This window comes from Carettochelys insculpta, chromosome 6 (genome assembly GCF_033958435.1).
Source record: "Carettochelys insculpta isolate YL-2023 chromosome 6, ASM3395843v1, whole genome shotgun sequence".
Classification (NCBI taxonomy): Eukaryota; Metazoa; Chordata; order Testudines; family Carettochelyidae; genus Carettochelys; species Carettochelys insculpta.
In genome coordinates this window covers 121,916,116-121,934,844 of record NC_134142.1, presented here as the reverse complement: position 1 = coordinate 121,934,844, position 18,729 = coordinate 121,916,116, and the positions used below count along the sequence as shown (strand labels likewise).

The following is an 18,729-nucleotide window of genomic DNA, read 5'->3' as shown; positions in this document are numbered from 1 at the left end:
GACCCTGCCAGCTGCATGGAGGAGTAGTGACCCGGAGAACCTGCCAGCCACGAAGGGGGTGGAAACCTGGAGAACCTGCCAGCAATGGAGAAAGAGGAGCCAGAGATCCCGCCAGCCACTTGGCGCGGTGGGGCCATCCTGGGAAATGTAAATATACTTTAAACCCTGGGAAGAGTGTGATAATGTGAAGGGGGGACAGGCAGCCTCAGCTCTCACTCCTTTCCCTGAAGGACGGACAGGTAGGAACCAGCCCCACCAGTACAGCTCCTTCCCGTGACACAGAACCACCCCCAGGGGAGTGGGAGTGCTGGGAGCACTCAAGCCCTGTGCGGACAGCCCTGGTCCCCATGGCCCTGCAGTAGCCCCCCGATTCAAGGGTGCCTGGTAAGTGATACAGTATCTGGAAAGCTCGAGGGCTACGCACACACTGGTGAGTTACTGCAGGGTCTCTGGTGAGCTCAGGGACCGCACATGCTGGTGAGTTACTGCAGGGTCTCTGGTGAGCAGGAAGGGTGTGTAAAGCCTGGTGAACTAGTGCACGGTCTCTGTTGACCTGTGGGACTGTGCACAGGCTGGTGAGTTACTGCAGAGGCCACACAATGTATTTGCTATTTTTGGCGGCTTGTCTCTGGCCATGGGGGCCAGTCCCAGGAAACTGATGCGTCTCCCTTCCCCAGGAGCCCCTCACACTGCCCCATCCCCCTGGCCAGCGATGCTGATCCTCAGATGTTCCTCCAAACTGCGGCTGCTGGAGACGATGCTACAGCGGGACCTGCCTGACACTGCCGGTGACCAGGACTTACCCTCCTTCCCAGGGTCCAAAGCTCAGACCCCCTGGGCTGGGAAGAGAACAGGAGAAGGCCCCTCGTGGTCCCTGAGTGATGGGGCACATGTTGGGCTGTGGTGCAGACCCTTTCTTGGGGGAGGGCAGGTGTCTTTGCCTGGCTGGGGCAGCAGTATGGCGTCAGGCGTCTTCTCCAGGGTGGGGGAAGCCGGGAAGGCACACTTGGACGCACAGGGACTGGGCTGTGCTCCAGGCTGTGTGCAGTCCCCTGGGAGTGACCCTCCCAGTGCTTGAGGCACAGGCTGCACACTTCTCCGCAAGGGGGGGCCTGTACCCTGCACCACAGGGCCTTTGATACCAGGCTCTCAGTGTCTCTGTAAGTTCCCGCAGTGAAGGCAGGCAGGACAGACTTTGGGGGGCAGCTTGGGCAAGGCCCTTCCTGCAATGCCTCAGTGTGTGTTGGCAGAGACACCAGCAGCCTTTGCAAGAATGGCAGCTGTTTGCTCATGAACACTTAAAAGTCCCCATCAGCACAGAGTGGCAGGGCTTGGGCACAGCTCAGTCTGGGCAAGCCAGTGCAATGGGCTGATGAAGATGTCATGGGCCCCACGGACAGCACCTGAGACCCTGCGCCACCAGAGGCTGCATTTCCGAGGGGCCAGGGAGTCCAATCAGCAACATTATCTGAGTTTTCATCCATCAAACTCAGTGGTAGTTTTTCTCTGGCTAAGAAGGTTGCTGCTTTAGTTCCCATTCTGTGAGCATTCCCTGGTGATTAGTTGCTGTTTTCTTTACTTTAGCAAGGAAGTTCAGAATTCCAGGGCGAGGTCTCCTTGCAGATGTTATGGTTTGGTGGTTACCACATGCAGCACAGCTCCGAACATCTTGTGCTCCACTATACTGAGCACCTTTGTACACCAAATGCGTTTGGCTCTCTGCTTGTTTTCACTAACTGTTCAAATCTAATCTTTGAACTGACCCTCCGCTAGCCATTTGCACAAAAACACCCATGTTCTTCTTTTTGATTTCTCAGTAACAGGCTCTTCATCAGGCGACAATTGCCCTGAGTCATCAGACTCGTTATTCTCTTAGGCACATTCCATTCTCCTCATAGATTTTGACATTGTAAACAATATTAAATTACTTAAATACCTGGTCTGCCGACGGTAACTCAGTGGACTAATATAGAGGATAACATCACGGAGATCATGTGATTCACATTAGGTCACCTCGACCATTGAGGTACGTAAAGATGTGTAATGTCCAGTTTCCACTTCTCTGCTGTTAAATGACTGCAGCAGCACAGAAGAAATGTCATTGCGATAGAATGATTACTGGCTTTTGATATGTTCTTACACCTTTATGAAATTTACAGGCACCTAATTTTTTCATGGCGTTTACGAGCATGTCCAATATCAGGTAACTTTTTGCGGACTGTCCGTAAGGACGTTGATGGCTGGCAATGCTGCTGTCCCTGGGGGAGCAGGGGGCTGACCCTGTGGGGACTGGCACTCCAGGACTCCTCCAAGGGACGATATAAAAGCTGGGCCCACACATCAACCGCGGGAGCTGGGACACCCCCAAGTCTGACTCCCATGTCTGGGCAGGTCTGTGGCACTGTGATGCTTGTGAATCATGGGAACCCAGCCAGCAAGGAGGTGCTGGTGGATTCGTGGCCTGAGTTCAGAATGATCCTCACCCGGACACAGAGAGAGGTGAGGCCTGTGCTGGGCTCTTCCCCCTCCCTTCTGTCTTCTCCCCTCCCCCAGCGGCAGCCCCCTCTGTCCTGCTCCCCACCCCAGCTGTGGCCACCTCCGTCTCACTCCCCCCCCCCCCCCCGAGGCCATGTGCACCCCACTCCCCTCCCACGCCTGATGCCCCTTTGCCCCCTCCACTCCCACACCTGAGGCCACCACTGTCCCAGGCCCCTTCCCTCCCTCACACCATCTCTGCCCTATTCCCGTGCCCCTTCTGATCTCATCTCCACCCACCTCCCCTTATCTTCTCTTCTGCTTCCCAGCCCCTCCTGTTCCAGTCTGTCCTGAGCCCCAGGGTCTGTTCAGGGGGCCCCTTCATCCTTCCTCAGTCTCCACCTATGGGCTCACTCTGACCCACCTCCTCGATGCTGCACCTGAGGGACATGGGGGGGTCAGAGGCTGCTCACCCTGGGCAGTGTCTCCTCAGCAGGCAGCTCGTGACCCAAGCGATGTTGGCATCAACTTGTACACGGCCTTCTAGCAGGGACAAGAGCGCCTGCCAGGAGGTGCTGGAGAACAGCGATGCCATAGACTGGGACCAGGCTTTCCAGATACAGGGTGAGCCCCTATAGCCCTGCTCCACCCTCCATCCACTGCTTGTGGGGCAGGACTGCTGGGCCTCTTACTGCAGCACAGTAGCCCTGAGGAGCTCACGTGGACCTTCTCCAGCCAGCGCCAGGATTCACAATGAGCCAAGCTTGGGACCCCAGATGGGTTCTGCTGCATCCCAGTGGCCATTGGCCTCTCTGGTACTCTTCCAGAACAGTACGAGTCCCCCATGTCCCTAGGTACCATTAGGGGCCCTGCACACTGTGCACGGCTGTCTCTGCAGGGCTGCAGCCTGCGGTGCAAGAGGCCATCAGCAACATCGCCCAGGCCAGGGGGCTAGAGCTGGAGCTGTGTCCGTACCTCCCGGTGATACACCCAGACCCAGCTGCCACGTTCCAGCACCGGTAGGTGCCCCCCATTGCAGTAGGCAGAAGCAGCCTGAGCTGGATGAAGAGGGTGGGAATGCGAGCCGGGAAGGAGCCCTGGGCTCCAGCCAGAGGCCTACATCTGTTGGCAATTAGTTCCCAAGGGTAATGGTGCTGATGGAGTTGGGGGCCTCAACACAATGCCGTGTGCAGCCTCAGGCCGTGGCTGCATCCTGACAAAGATTTGCCATCATGCTCGGGGGCAGGGTTGAGTCTGCTCTCCTGCTTCCCTGGGGGCATAAGGGCACCTCAGCCTTGTAAGGGAACCTCCTTGGTCTCCGCTCCAACCAGGATAGGGAGAGCAGGAGCAGGGCCACCCGAAACCCTTCAGCATTCAGAGAACTGGGTGTTCTGGCCCTGGCTGTCCCCAGAGCCAGCCCCATGTGAGACAGGAACTCCAAGCACAGCTCCTCCTTCCCTGCCACGTTCCCAGGCAGGGTGTTCGCTGCCTGCTGAACCCTGGTGCTTCGATGGCGATGGCGGGTTATGGGGAGCAGAGTCACAGTCACTCTAACTCAGGGACCCATCCATGCAACAAGCCTCGTTGCCAGCTCTGCCCACATATCTACACCAGCAACCCCATTACAGGACCTAACCAGATCAGCCACACCACCGTGGGGTCATTCAGCTGCACATCTCCAATATAATTTATGCCAGCAATGCCCCCCTGCTATACACATCGAACAAACTGGACAGCGTCTACGTAAAAGAATAAACGCACACAAGTCAGATATCAGAAATGGCAATATACAAAAACCCGCAGGACAGCACTTCAATCTCCCAGGCCACACAGTAGCAGACTTAAAAGTAGCTATCCTACAGCAAAGAAATTTCAGGACCAGACTCCAAAGAGAAATTTCTGAGCTACAATTCATTTGCAAATTTGATGCCCTCAGCTCAGGCTTAAACAAAGACTGTGAATGGCTGGCTAAATACAAAAGCAGCTGCCCCTCCCTTGGTGTTCACACCTCCAGATCAACTGCTGGTAGTAAGCCTCACCCTTCCTGACTGAGCTAACCTTGTTATCCCCACCCTTGCTCTGGCTTATTTATACCTGGCCCTGCAGATTTCCAAGACCAGCATCTGATGAAGTGAGTCTGTGCTCACGAAAGCTCATGCTCAAAACTTTTCTGTTAGTCTATAAGGTGCCACAGGACCCTTTGTTATTGTTTGACAAGGTTTATCAACCCCGGGGTGAAGCACTGAAGCCCTGCGCAGGAGATGCTGGTGTCCAGGATCCAGGTTCAGGCAGCCCAGCGATCACATGGTGCCGGGGGTGAGGGAACTGCAGAACCCGCAGTGGACTGGAGGTGTGGGGACCCAAAGACCGTGCCAGCTGCGTGGAGGAGTAGTGACCCGGAGAACCTGCCAGCCACGTAGGGGGTGGAAACCGGGACAGGTGGCCAGCCATGGAGAAAGGGGAGCCAGAGATCTCACCAGCCACGTGGCGCGGTGGGGACCTCCTGGGAAGTGTAAGTAAACTTTAAACCCTGGGAAGAGTGTGATAATGTGAAGGGGAGACAAGCAGCCTCTGCTGTCACTCCTTTGCCTGAAGGACGGACAGGTAGGAACCAGCCCCACCAGTACAGCTCCTTCCCGTGGCACGGAACCACTCCCAGGGGAGTGGGAGTGCTGGGACCACTCTAGCCTTGTGCGGTCAGCCCTGGTCCCCATGGCCCTGCAGCAGTCCCCCCATTGTAGGGTCCCTGGTAAGTGATACAATATCTGGTAAGCTCGAGGGCTACGCACACGCTGGTGAGTTACTGCAGGGTCTCTGGTGAGCTTCGGGAGGCGCACACGCTGGTGAGTTACTGCAGGTCTCTGGGGAGCAGGAAGGGTGTGCAAAGCCTGGTGAATTAGTGAAGGGTCTGTGGTGAGCCGGGTGGCTGTGCACAGGCTGGTGAGTTACTGCAGGGTCTCTGGTGAGCAGGAAGGGCATGCAAAGCCTGGTGAGTTAGTGCAGGGTCTGTGGTGAGCCAGGTGGCTATGCACAGGCTGGTGAGTTACTGCAGGGTCCCTGGGGAGCTCGGGGAGGCACACACGCTGGTGTGTTACTGCAGGGTCTCTGGTGAGCTTGAGGAGGTGCATATGCTGGTGAGTTACTGCAGGTCTCTGGGGAACAGAAAGGGTGTGCAAAGCCTGGTGAGTTAGTGCAGGGTCTTCGGTGAGCCGGGTGGCTGTGCACAGGCTGGTGAGTTACTGCAGGGTCCCTGGGGAGCTCGGGGAGGCACACACGCTGGTGTGTTACTGCAGGGTCTCTGGTGAGCTTGAGGAGGTGCATATGCTGGTGAGTTACTGCAGGTCTCTGGGGAACAGAAAGGGTGTGCAAAGCCTGGTGAGTTAGTGCAGGGTCTTCGGTGAGCCGGGTGGCTGTGCACAGGCTGGTGAGTTACTGCAGGGGCTGCACAATGCATTTCCTATTTTTGCGGGGTAGGGGCTGGCAGCTCATCTCTGGCCATGGGGGCCAGTCCCAGGAACCTGATGTGTTTTCCTTCCACAGGAGCCCCTCACACTGCCCCTCTTGAAGCTGTGGAGGCTCCTCCTGCCCAACGATGCTGATCCTCACATGTTCCTCCAAACTGCGGCTGCTGGAGACGATGCTACAGCGGGGCCTGCGTGACACACTGCCGGTGACCAGGACTTACCCTCCTTCCCAGGGCCCAAAGCTCTGACCCCTGGGGTTGGGAAGAGAACAGGAGAAGGGCCCTTAGGGTCCCTGAGTGATGGGACACGTTGGGCTGTGGTGCAGACCCTTTCTTGAGGGAGGGCGCAGGGAGGGCAGGTCCCTCTACCTGGCTGGGAGAGCAGTAGGGGTCGGGCGTCCTCTCCTGGGTGGCGGCAGCCAGGAAGGTGCACTTGGACGCAGAGGGACTGGGTCGTGCGCCAGACTATGTTTAGTCCCCTGGGAGTGACCCTCCCAGTGCTTGGGCCCCAGGCTGCACACTCCTGAAAAAGGGGAGGCCCATAGCCTGCACCACAGGGCCTTTGATACCAGCCCCTCGATGTCTCTCTGGGTTCCCGCAGTGAACGCAGCCAAGAGAGATGCCTGGCTGTGTAATTCATATTACGTCACCTCAACCACTGAGGTAAATAAACAACTGAAACGTCCAATTTCTGCTTCTCTGCAGTAAAATGACTGCAGCAGCACAGCAGAAATTTAATTGCCATCGATTAATTGCTGTTTTTTGAAATTTAATGCACGTTTTTGAAATTTACGGACACCTAATTATTCTACTGACTTTACAGACCTGTCCAATAGTGGGTAATTTTTTATGGACTGTCCGTAAGCATGCCGATGGGGACAGCTTGGGCAGGCCCTTCCTGCAATGCCTCAGTGTGTGTTGTCAGAGACACCAGCAGCCTTTCCAAGAATGGCAGCTGTTTGCTCAAGGATACCCAAAACTCTGCAGAGGGAGGCAGGGCTCAGGCGCAGCTCAGTCTTGCTAAGCCAGTGGCACAGGCCAACCAAGATGTCACAGGCCCCCAGCCGTCTCCTGTTTCCCCTTGAGCTTATGCCCAGGTGACAGCAGCTGAGACCCTGCACCACCAGAGGTTGCATTTCCGAGGGGCTAAGGCCTGGCCCTCCTCAGAAATTTAATTTACTGTCAAAATGGGGAAAATGTACTGACGGAGAAATTTTTTATGGGATAACTTTTATACTATATTAAGCTAATGTTAATGGGCAAAAGTGAAAATGAATCATTGTCATTTGTATATCACAAGAACAATGTGCTATTTAACTCACTTTCATTCAGTCAATCATGGTCCTGGAATTTTTCCTTTTCATAATCGTACATCCGAACTGTGACGCTCTTACCCTTCGCTGAAGTAATTGTCCCAGATCCATTTCTGACAGTTTGTAATCCTTCAAACAGAGGACAGGAGAGTTTATTTCTGAAATTTGTTTTGATGAGATGAACAGCTGACAAAATGCAGTCCAAGGCTGCAGTTCCATGTGGAAGTGCTGAGACTGTTTTTCCAAATCATGGAAATCGACGTTGCTTGTCATGCCTAGTAATTTTACTAAGTCAATGCCACAAACGCGACAGCGCTGAATTTCGAGTACCCAACATAACACTGGCTTCGTCATTCCCCAGTGCGATTACATTAGCAATTGGTATTTCATCATCAACAAGATACGCCTTGATGGCATCAAACATAGCTTCTGTATTTGTCTGCTTCAAAGTGAGCCATTGTCTCACTGGTAGATATATCAGCTGACTCATCAACCAACCACGTAAAATGGCAAGATTTCACCTTAGTACGCAATTCCTCCTTGGTCTCTTAGGCTGCAATATTTTTAATCATCATGGATGCTTTAGTTCTTCTGCAAGGGAAATCTTTTGTTATTTTGGAATCAGGAGACCAACCAGCAACATTATCCGAGATTTAGTCCATCAAACTCACTGGTAGTTTTTCTCTGGCTAAGGAGGTTGCTATCTTTAGTTCCCATTCTGTGACCATTCCCTGGGGATTAGTTGCTGTTGCATTTACTTTAGCAATGAAACTCATAATTCCAGGGCGAGATCTCCTTGCAGACCTTATGCTTTCATGGTTACCACATGCAGCACGGCTATGAACATTTCGTGCTCCACCAGAAGCTAGACTGAACAACTTTGGACACCAAATGCATTTGGCCCTGTGTTTGTTTTCAATGTCGATGCAAATCCAATCTTTGAACTCACTGTCTGCTAGCGATTTGGGTGGAAATAAGCATGCTCTTCATCTGGTGATAATTCCCCTGATTGATCAGACTCATTGTTCTCTTTGGTACAATCCTTTCTTCTCCTAGATTTTGACATTGCTGACGATGTGCCGACCTACTCCGGGTCCCATGGGTGCGCGTGGGGTGTGATACAGCGGAGGGAGTCAGGTGGCCCGTACCAACCACCCCACCTTTATAGCAGCCTGATATAGTGTAGCAGCAATATGTGATTCAGTGTATTCACTTTAAAACCTAGGTTTCCACAGTATTATGAGTACCAGGAACAATAACACTCCGATTGTGAACACCACAATGCCCTGTGGCTGTTCTAAGTCCCAATAATTCTCTATACAGATCCAGCTAGACCAGCTAGTGGTATTTACCGATAGTGATTTATTCATTTATTCGTAACTACAATTACTTAACACTTGTTATATATATGTTTATTTATTTGGCATAAGCTAAATACTAGGTTACATATAACTGTATATAGTTACATGTGACTTACCAATAACATCCAATGCTCCCACATCTCACCAATAACTACGTTACAGCGGCCTTCAAGTCAGAGATACGGCTTGGTTGGGACCTTTCGTGGTGGTGACGTCCGGGTGATCAGGCCGGGGTCTGCTGTCTGGACTGGAAGTTGCTAGCCTCCGCCTTGTGTCCAGGAGCCCACACCCTTATTCCTGCTAAATCACCTTTTATACTGTTTCTTACTTGGGGGTTCAATACCTGGGCAATTAAAGCGTTTGTTACCTAATTTAGACTTTCTATCTTCCCGGCCTGTCAGAGCATGTTACAAGATTTCCTCTGTTCTTGGTCATTTTCCGAACCTCCCCCCAGACCCCTCTGGTGTTGCACAATCAAGATGTTCTCTTTGGGGGGCTTCCAGCTACTAGCCCCAGCTGTTCTCTTTGGGGGCTTACTATGTGCTTGTCAGGATGTTCTCTTTGGGGACTCTCCAACTACTTGTCAACTTTCTGATTTCTTTCTCCTGGCCTGACTTCAGACCTTCCCGCCGCTGTATGATAGCGTTCCAAGATGGAGTGTATGGTCATTCTGCCTTGCGAGTGAGGCCTGGCCAGCAGGTGCTCGTGCTCCCACATGCCCCTTTGGCCGTGGCCGAGCGAGCAGGACCTATACCTCCACACCACTACCGCTATCAGCAGCTAACAATGGCTGAGTATCTGCGTGGAGGGCGAGAGAGTTGACCTGAGTCCCTATTGAGGTTATCCTGCGTATAAGTTGACACCCCAAAGAAACAACAAGTAATAATGCTATGAGTATTATGCAAATAGACCAAAATAATTGTTTTAACCCTCGCAATCCAAATATGGATGGGATACCACCAAACCATTTGTCCCACCAAGATGCCGCCTCTCTGGCCTGTTGACCGATTTGTTCTATATCCTGGATTATATCACTTACATTTTGCTTGATTGACTTAATTTCAAAACAACATTGTCCATTAAATTGTGGATACTTGTTACCTAGCCATTCACAAAACCCATTTTCTTTAGCAAGTAAATAATCTAATGCCAAGCGATTTTGCATAACATAGGTACGAATTTCTTCCATTTTATCATTTGTTAACCCTAATGCTTCTGCAGTTCTATTCCCTAAATGTTCTGTACTTACGCCTAAAGCTAATATTTGCTCTTGCATAACTAGGTTACCTAATGGATTAAAGCTAACATAGCTTGGGCTGTTTTTGATACCCAAGTTTTAAAAGCAACCCAACCATCCGATGTCCAACCTCGCTTTTTCCGGCCTATAAATCGTGATTCGGAATTCTTTCTGGTATAAATGGTGCCACCAGAAATTGCTAGTTTTCCTATAGTACAGCGACCAATAGGGTACTTCGGCAACGTTGAATGAGCCTGACTCCCACAAATCCAAAACCAGGCTGGGGGTAAGCTGTTTTGTTTTATCCACTTATGTGTCAATAAGTGGTCGGGAACTTTGGCCTGTGGCCGTGTATTATTAAACCTGTGCCACCATGGGCATCCGCCCAGCACACCCTGATTTTGCATATTTTTGGCCTTACTTTTGGGTGAGTGACCCAAACACGTCATGGGGTTTATGATGGTAGCATTACAGTGCTTAGTGGAGTATTTGGTAATATTACACCCCCGTTCAACCATATCCAATTGCTGAAAAACCCCGTTGGCTGCAAAAAAATGCTGGATGCAACTTATCATTATTACACACATCTGCAAGCGATAACCAATGGGTATTATTCTTGCTAACAAAATTATCGGTTACATTTATATTTGAATGATTATATAACTCAAACAGCGAAAGCGTCAAATTACAGTTTTGTTGAAACCCAACAAAAATTGGCTTGTAATCTTCTCGCTGTTCTCCAATACATTGATATATTGTCTCATGTAAATGCGGAAAGTCCCAACAAAAAGTTCCTTCTGGGGCACGGGTATCTGTTATAGCCAATGTTATGAGTGTACTTGCTCTGGAATTTCTTTCTTGATAATCGGGGAAATATCCGAGGTTAGTAGAACTGAAATTAGAACTGTTCATAAACACAGGGTCCAATCGAAATGGAGCCTCATTAGCAGAGGGTACTTTTTTAGTACAAACTACACATTCAGTGGCATTGGCTAAAACCGCAAATGCAGCTGCCCATAATTCAACAGTATTGGTGGAGTTTCGTGCTGCCGATTTCCATACGGGATTGCCACTCCCAACATGAATTAGGCTGACCTGTAATAAAACACATTAGGCTCAGAAAATTATCCTGGCCATATGGTTAGATTATATGTTACAAATTATCTTCTGCTAAGCCAATTGTGATGCACCAGCACTTCCCCTTTGTGCTGTAAGCGAGTTACCCAATAAGTATTAGGGTATTGGGCCTGTGTTGTTAGTTGTGCCCAGGTGCGCAGGGTCCCGGAAAAATCCGGGGCAGGGCAGTCCGGTGTAATCCATTTTAACGCAGTTATTAAAGGAGCTTCTATAATTCCTACGTGCCCCTTTGACCAGAATTGCAAGTGTGCAAGTCCCAACAACAGCTTCCCTAACGGCCCATAGTTTCGTTCTGATCCATTTATGCTCCATTGCTCCAAATGTATTATCTTGCCCCTTTGAGTTATCCTGGTTAAAAAATGGTCTGCGGTCCATGCCAGCCATATAGTTATGGGAATCTCCTGTTCCACCCTGGATAGAATTAACGGCTGGTTACTAACTTCAATAAGTTTCGTCAACGCCTCTGAATCCTCTGTGGTCCAATAAAATGGGTGTTTCTTAGTGACTTTTTTCTGCAATAGCCTAATTGCCCAATTAATTTCTAGGGGGAGAAACTGTCGAATGTAGTTTAATTCTCCTAAGATTTGTTGTACTTGTTGTTTATTCTCAGGATGCTTATTTTCCCACTCCTTTAATCGTCTGTCTTTTCCTTCCCTTGGTCTAATGCCATCAGAGTCTATTTGCAGGCTCAGGAAAGAGAACTCTGTTTGCATGACCTTGGACGACTTATCTTCACTGACCTGCCATCCATTCAGTTTTAACTGTTGATATACCTTATTTAGAAGCCTTTGTGTGGTTTCCCTCTCCTCTCTGGCAACTAAAATGTCATCTACATAATTTAACACAACTGTTCCCGGTTCCTCCTTTATCTTACTTAAAGTCTCCGTCAACTTTAAACTGCACACTGCTGGAGAGTTAACATAGCCTTGAGGGCAAACTTTCCATTTATGTATTTTCCCTAACACTGAAAAGTTTAAGATGCCCTGATCGTCCCTTAGGGGGACTTGAAAAAACATGTCCTTAAGATCAATACTCGCCCCATATCTCAGTTTCTTAGACTGTAACATCTTCCAGAGTTCCAGTAAGGTGTATGGTGTTGTAAATTACACCCTTTCTACTTGTGTTTTAGCCTGTCTGTAATCCACCACCAGCCAGCACCCGTCTCCGGTCGGCTTCCTTATTCCCCACCCGGGAGACAGAAACCTTGACTCTGGTACTAACTCTATTTTTTGTTCTGACAGCAATTTCTTTAATAAAGTTCTTATATGCCCTTTCCCTTCCTCTGGGGTAGGAATTGGTTTGAACTTCCATGGACTCCCGTTAACTACTTTTGGACTATGCACTGAAGCACTTTCTAATTTTACCGGTAAGGCCTCCTATATTAATGTCTTCAGGCCCAGTCGTCGAATCTCATTTACCCCTAGTAAATTTTCATGCCCTATAATAGCTTTAATCTTATAAAATTTATTACCCCTTTTAACCTTAACCATAGCCATTTTTGCAGCTTTTACTTCGTGCAATCCCTGGACCCATAATTTTTTCCCTAATTTAGTGTGTGGGACAGATGGCTTAATTACTGAAACCTGTGCACCCGTGTCTAACAAAAATCTGATTACTTCCCCTTCTATATGTGTTTTAGTGTAGGGCCTTGTGTCTCGATTAAGCTCAGTTACGGCCCTGTCTGAAGCAACCCCTAATCGTTTTTTTCCTTGTCTTTTCTTTTGTAGCTCTCTCTACACATCCTAAAAACACTTTATAAGCATGCATCTGATTCTGCTTGGGATCCAGCGGTTTCTGTATCCCTTCCAACTGCAACTGCTTCTTTTCCTCCCTGGGATAAAACCTCGACCCTGGGTGTTTTCTTAAGACACAAGCCAGTCCCTCAACTGACACTCTCATAGTATACTTCCTGTCATCCCCCTTATCAAACAGACATACATCAAGTCCCTCTTCTCCGCCCTGCTCGGTTTCCAATTTATGGAACTGAGCATGATAAAATAACTCCTCAGGCTTTGACTCCCTCCCTGTTGACTCCCACGGGCATCCACATCCCAAGGGATAAGACCCTTGACCTCCTGTCCTTGACGCCATGACGATGTGCCAACCTCTTCCGGGTCCTGTGGGTGCGCGTGGGGTGTGATACAGCGGGGGGGAGTCGGGTGGCCCGTACCAACCACCCCACCTTTATAGCAGCCTGATATAGTGTAGCAGCAATATGTGATTCAGTGTATTCACTTTAAAACCTAGGTTTCCACAGTATTATGAGTACCAGGAACAATAACACTCCGATTGTGAACACCACAATGCCCTGTGGCTGTTCTAAGTCCCAATAATTCTCTATACAGATCCAGCTAGACCAGCTAGTGGTATTTACTGATAGTGATTTATTCATTTATTCGTAACTACAATTACTTAACACTTGTTATATATATATATATATATATAGTTATTTATTTGGCATAAGCTAAATACTAGGTTACATATAACTGTATATAATTACATGTGACTTACTAATAACATCCAATGCTCCCACATCTCACCAATAACTATGTTACAGCGGCCCTTCAAGTCAGAGATACGGCTTGGTTGGGACCTTTCGTGGTGGTGACGTCCGGGTGATCAGGCCGGGGTCTGCTGTCTGGACTGGAAGTTGCTAGCCTCCGCCTTGTGTCCAGGAGCCCACCCCCTTCTTCCTGCTAAATCACCTTTTATACTGTTTCTTACTTGGGGGTTCAATACCTGGCCAATTAAAGCGTTTGTTACCTAATTTGGGCTTTCTATCCTCCCGGCCTGTCAGAGCATGTTACAAGATTTCCTCTGTCCTTGGTCATTTTCCAAACCTCCCCCCAGACCCCTCTGGTGTTGCACAATCAAGATGTTCTCTTTGGGGGGCTTCCAGCTACTTGCCCCAGCTGTTCTCTTTGGGGACTTACTATGTGCTTGTCAGGATGTTCTCTTTGGGGACTCTCCAACTACTTGTCAACTTTCTGATTTCTTTCTCCTGGCCTGACTTCAGACCTTCCCGCCGTTGTATGATAGCGTTCCAAGATGGAGTGTATGGTCATTCTGCCTTGCGAGTGAGGCCCGGCCACCAGGTGCTCGTGCTCCCACAATTGCAAACTGTAACATTAAAATATATCCAATTCTGTAAATTGACCAATCTGCTGAGACTAAGTCAACACGATAATGTAGCCGAGAACATCACTTGGATCACGTAATTCACATTACGTCACCTCAACCACTGAGGTAAATACACAACTGAAATGTCCAATTTCCACTTCTGGGCAGTAAAATGAGTGCAGCAGCACAGGAGAAATGTAATTGCGGTAGATTAATTGCTGTTTTTTGAAATTTTTTTGCGCATTTACTAAATTTGCAGACACCTAATTTTTTTAGGGACTTTATGGAGACGTCCAATTTCGGTTAACTTTTTCTGGCCTGTCCATAAGCACACTGATGGCCGGAGGCCCTGCTGCCTCTGGAGGAGCAAGTGGGTCCTCTGTGGGGACTGGCGGTCCAGGAGCTACTCCAAACGATGATGTAAAATTTGGGGCCATGAACCAAGTGGGGAATCTGGGACATCCTGAACTCTGACTCCCATGTCTGGGCAGGTCTACGGCACTGTAATGCATGTGAACCGTGGGAACCCAGCCAGCAAGGAGGTGCTGGTGGATTCGTGGCCTGAGTTCAGAATGATCCTCACCCGGACACAGAGAGAGGTGAGGGCTGTGCTGGGCTCTTCCCCCTCTCCCCTGCCTCCTCCCCTCCCCCAGCTGTGGCCCCCTCCTCATCGCTCCCTTCCCTCACCTAATGCCATGTCCACCCCGCTTCCCTCCCACGCCTGATGTCCCTTTTCCTGCTCCCCTCCCACACCTGGGGCCGCCACTGTCCCAGGCCCCTTCCCTCCCTCAGACCATCTCTGCCCTATTCGCCTGCCCCTTCTGATCTCATCTCCACCCACCTCCCCTCATCTCCCTTTCCTGCTGCCCAGCCCCTCCTGTTCCAGTCTGCCCTGAGCCCCAGGGTCTGTTCAGGGGCCCCTTCAACCTTCCTCAGTCTCTGCCTATGGGCTCACTTCCCCAGTGCTGCCCCTGAGGGACATGGGGGGTCAGAGGCTGCTCTCACCCCGGGCAGTGTCTCCTCAGCAGGCAGCTCATGATCCAAGCGATGTTGGCACCAACTTGTACACAGCCTTCTACCGGGACGAGAGCGCCTGCCGGGAGCTGCTGGAGAACAGCGATGCCATAGACTGGGACCAGGCTTTCCAGATACAGGGTGAGCCCCTGTAGCCCTGCTGCACCCTCCACCCACTGCTTGTGGGGCAGGACTGCTGGGCCTCCTACTGCAGCGCAGTAGCCCTGAGGAGCTCACGTGGACCTTCTCCAGCCAGCCCCAGGATTCACAATGAGCCAAGTTTGGGACCCCAGATGGGTTCTGCTGCATCCCAATGGCCATTGGCCTCTCTGGTACTCTTCCAGAACAGTACGAGTCCCCCATGTCCCTAGGTACCATTAGGGGCCCTGCTCACTGTGCGCGGCTGTCTCTGCAGGGCTGCAGCCTGCGGTGCAAGAGGCCATCAGCAACATCGCCCAGGCCAGGGGGCTAGAGCTGGAGCTGTGTCCGTACCTCCCGGTGATACACCCAGACCCAACTGCCATGTTCCAGCACCGGTAGGTGCCCCCCATTGCAATAGACAGAAGCAGCCAGAGCTCGGTGAAGCGTGTGGGGATACAGGTAGGGAGGGAGCCCTGGATGTCTTGGCAGTTAGTTCCCAAGGGTAATGGTGCTGATAGGACTGGGGGCACCATGAGAACCATGCAGCCTCAGGCCACGGCTGCATCCTGACAAAGATTTGCCATCGTGCTCAGGGGCAGGGCTGAGTCTGCTCTCGTGCTTCCCTGTGGGGACAAGGGCAGCTCAGCCTGGAGGGAAACCTTCTTGATCTCTGCCCCATGGAGGACAGGGAGAGCAGGGGCAGGGCCAGCCTGTAACCCTTCAGCATTCAGGGAACCAGGTGTTGTGCTTCTGCCTGTCTCCAGAGTCAGCCCCACGAGGGACGGGAGCTCCAAGCAGAGACCCCCCCTTCCCTGTGAGGTGGCCAGGCAGGGTGTTCGCTGCCTGCTGAGCCCTGGTGCTCTGATGTGGGGTGTTGCAGGGATCTGAGATTTGCCAGGCTGCATGGTCAGAGATAACTCTGCTGGGACTGGACTGAGACTTGTCAGAAAGTCAGGGGCAGGGATGTGCGGCCATCCTCTGCCCCCAGGTCTGTCTCCAGCCATGTGCTGGGCCTGGAGTGTGTGTCTATGCTTCCCCTCCCCCTCTGTGCAATGTCTGGGCTCTGCGGCCGTCCATCCCTTGATGCCTCCTGCCTCCTTCTGGCCCCATGTGCCAGGGCTCAGGTTGCTTCCCTCCCCCCCGGCTCCTCCTCCCCTATGGCAGGTGTAGCTGCAGTCACAGACTTCCACCCTCCCTGTGCCAGATTGATCCCACTCCAGCCCACTCCTTGGTGGCAATGGGTGTGGTGGGGGCCATCACCTCCCTTCCAGCACAAAGACCAAATGAGCCTCTATAATACCAGGGCATCCGTGCACAGCTCTGCCTTCAGTGCTGGGTAGTACAACCCCCTTTTTTCTCTGTCTGGCCCACCTCAAAACACCCACAGGGAAGAGGCTGGTGCCACCCATCACTGCGGCCTCCCTAGGCCGTGTCGTGCCGGCTCATTTCCCCTCCTCAGGCTCACTCACCCAGGACCAGGTCAACACTCCCTTTCCCCTAAACCCGGTCACTCTCCCTCCACCCATGGCTGGTGACGCCCTTTCCCCCCCGTGCTGGCTGTAACCAGCGTGAAAATAACGTACATATCCTACAGACACTGTTGTGTCACTGTCCCTCCTTTGTTGAGGAGCTGAGGGGGGGAGGGGTTGCCGTAAGACAGTAGCTTTAAAAAGTGGGGGGTGAAGTGTAGGGGGTGCAGGGTAAGGAGTCGGGGGGGTGGGCTAGCTCAGAGCACAGAGTTGGAAGGGAAGGGGGTTGTGTTCAGAAGCTTTGTTTGCTTATCTTTGCCTCTTGTACTGACTGGATGAGTTTGTGTGTGTGTGTGTGTGTGTGTGTGTGTGTGTAAGTGCAAGTGCTTGGGAAAGGAACTTGTGTTATTTGCTTTAACGGTAAGGATTCCCAAATAGTTTTACTGTAACCCAACACGCCCATGGGAAGAGACTGCGTGATAGCTACAAAGCTACTGAAGTGCCTTGAGATGTTGAAAATGAGGCTCAGGGTAGAGGGAACACTGAATATCCTTAGACACCCACCCGGATGCCCCGAGTCCTCGGTAGCCAGGCACGAAGCTGCTGACATGCCATGACACCAAGCTGACTCCCCTTTACCTCTGTAGCCAGATGAGAACCTGGCCATGTTCCCAGCCTGGCTCCCTCTCCCTGGAAAAAGGCTCACCTGCCGCCTGCCAGAGCCAGAGTAGGAACTGCAGCCGTCCCACCCTGAGAAAAAAGCTGAATCCCAGCCAAACAGCTGATTGAGGGCTTTGTTCCAAAGAGCTGATTGGCTACAGCACTTACAACCCCACCTCCCTTCAGTGACCCCTCCTTATTCCAGGTCAATCCCCCATGCGCTCCACATCTCTCACCTGTCCCTGTGTTGCAGACGCAGCAAAAGGCTCAGGATTGTCCCAGTCTCTCCTGCCCATACCAAGCTGGTAAGCGACGCCTGGCTGTTTGGGAGGAGCAGCTGGAGCATGCGCTACATAGGCCACCTGATCCGTGATTTCCCCAGCGCCTGCCTGCTGGACCCCAAGGGGCACCCCATCTCCTGGTGCCTCTCCGACTCCATGGCTGCAATGACTCACGCTTACACCCTCCCAGAGCATCGGGGACAGCACCTCATATGTTCCGTAGTGGAGAGGGTGGCAGCACAGCTCCATGCTCGCGGCTTCCCTTTGTACAGCAGGGTGCTGCCCGACAATGTGGCTTCCTTGCGATTCCAGAAACATCTCGGTTTTCAGACCCTGCCGGGGATGTTCTACTGTCTGATTGTGAAGCCGAGATACATGAAGTCCCAGTCAGCCACTGCTCTGGACTTTGACCAGGGCACAGCACTCACCTCTGTCGGGGAGGCATCACATCTCCCCAGAGTGTAGCACGGAACAGAGCTGGGAACCCAGCCCAGGCCCCTACGCCCAGCTTTGGGTTGCGGCTCTGTTCCTTCAGCAGCTAACCTCAGGGGAGGGGAGGAGAAGGGGCCCAGCCTCAGGCCTGCACTCAGTTTGAGAGTTGCCACACGGTCACAGCATATATGATACGGGGGTTGGGGGAGGACATGATCCAGGGTTCTGTGCATGGCTCTGTGGGAAGCGGGGCTGCGCTCAGGGAGCATGTAACATTGTGGGAGGGGAGTAGGACAGGTCCTGGCTTGGGGGCCTACGCACAGCCCAGGGATGGGTACATACTACACGTACCACTAGGGCAGAGGGCCACAGGCATTTCCTGAAATAGCCTCTGGCCCAGCCTCGTGGGTGGGAATCCCCTGGTGGGGTGGACTGCGTGGGAGGGGCCCAGGAGCTTTGCTTTCCTGCTGGATTTGGTAGTACGATTGGCAGGTGAGAGTTTCCCCTGCCTCCCGCGCAGCAAAAGGCCAGGGCCATGCTGGCTCCCTCCAGCCCATTTGCCCTGGGCACAGCAAGGAGCTGCTGTGGGCTGGGCTCTTTGGAACTGGCCACCCCTCTCTGACACT

The 18,729-nt window shown here is 51.7% G+C and overlaps 1 protein-coding gene across 1 annotated transcript; it reads left to right on the top strand.

Moving 5' to 3' along the window:
• Positions 1-712: 712 nt before the first annotated feature.
• On the top strand, positions 713-18,307 carry GLYATL3 (glycine-N-acyltransferase like 3). Its single transcript, XM_074998160.1, has 7 exons — positions 713-788; positions 1,060-1,070; positions 2,392-2,499; positions 14,598-14,705; positions 15,135-15,261; positions 15,536-15,656; positions 17,644-18,307. The coding sequence occupies exons 1-7, from the start codon at positions 713-715 to the stop codon at positions 18,134-18,136; spliced, it is 1,044 nt and encodes a 347-aa protein (XP_074854261.1). The 3' UTR covers positions 18,137-18,307.
• Positions 18,308-18,729: the final 422 nt, after the last annotated feature.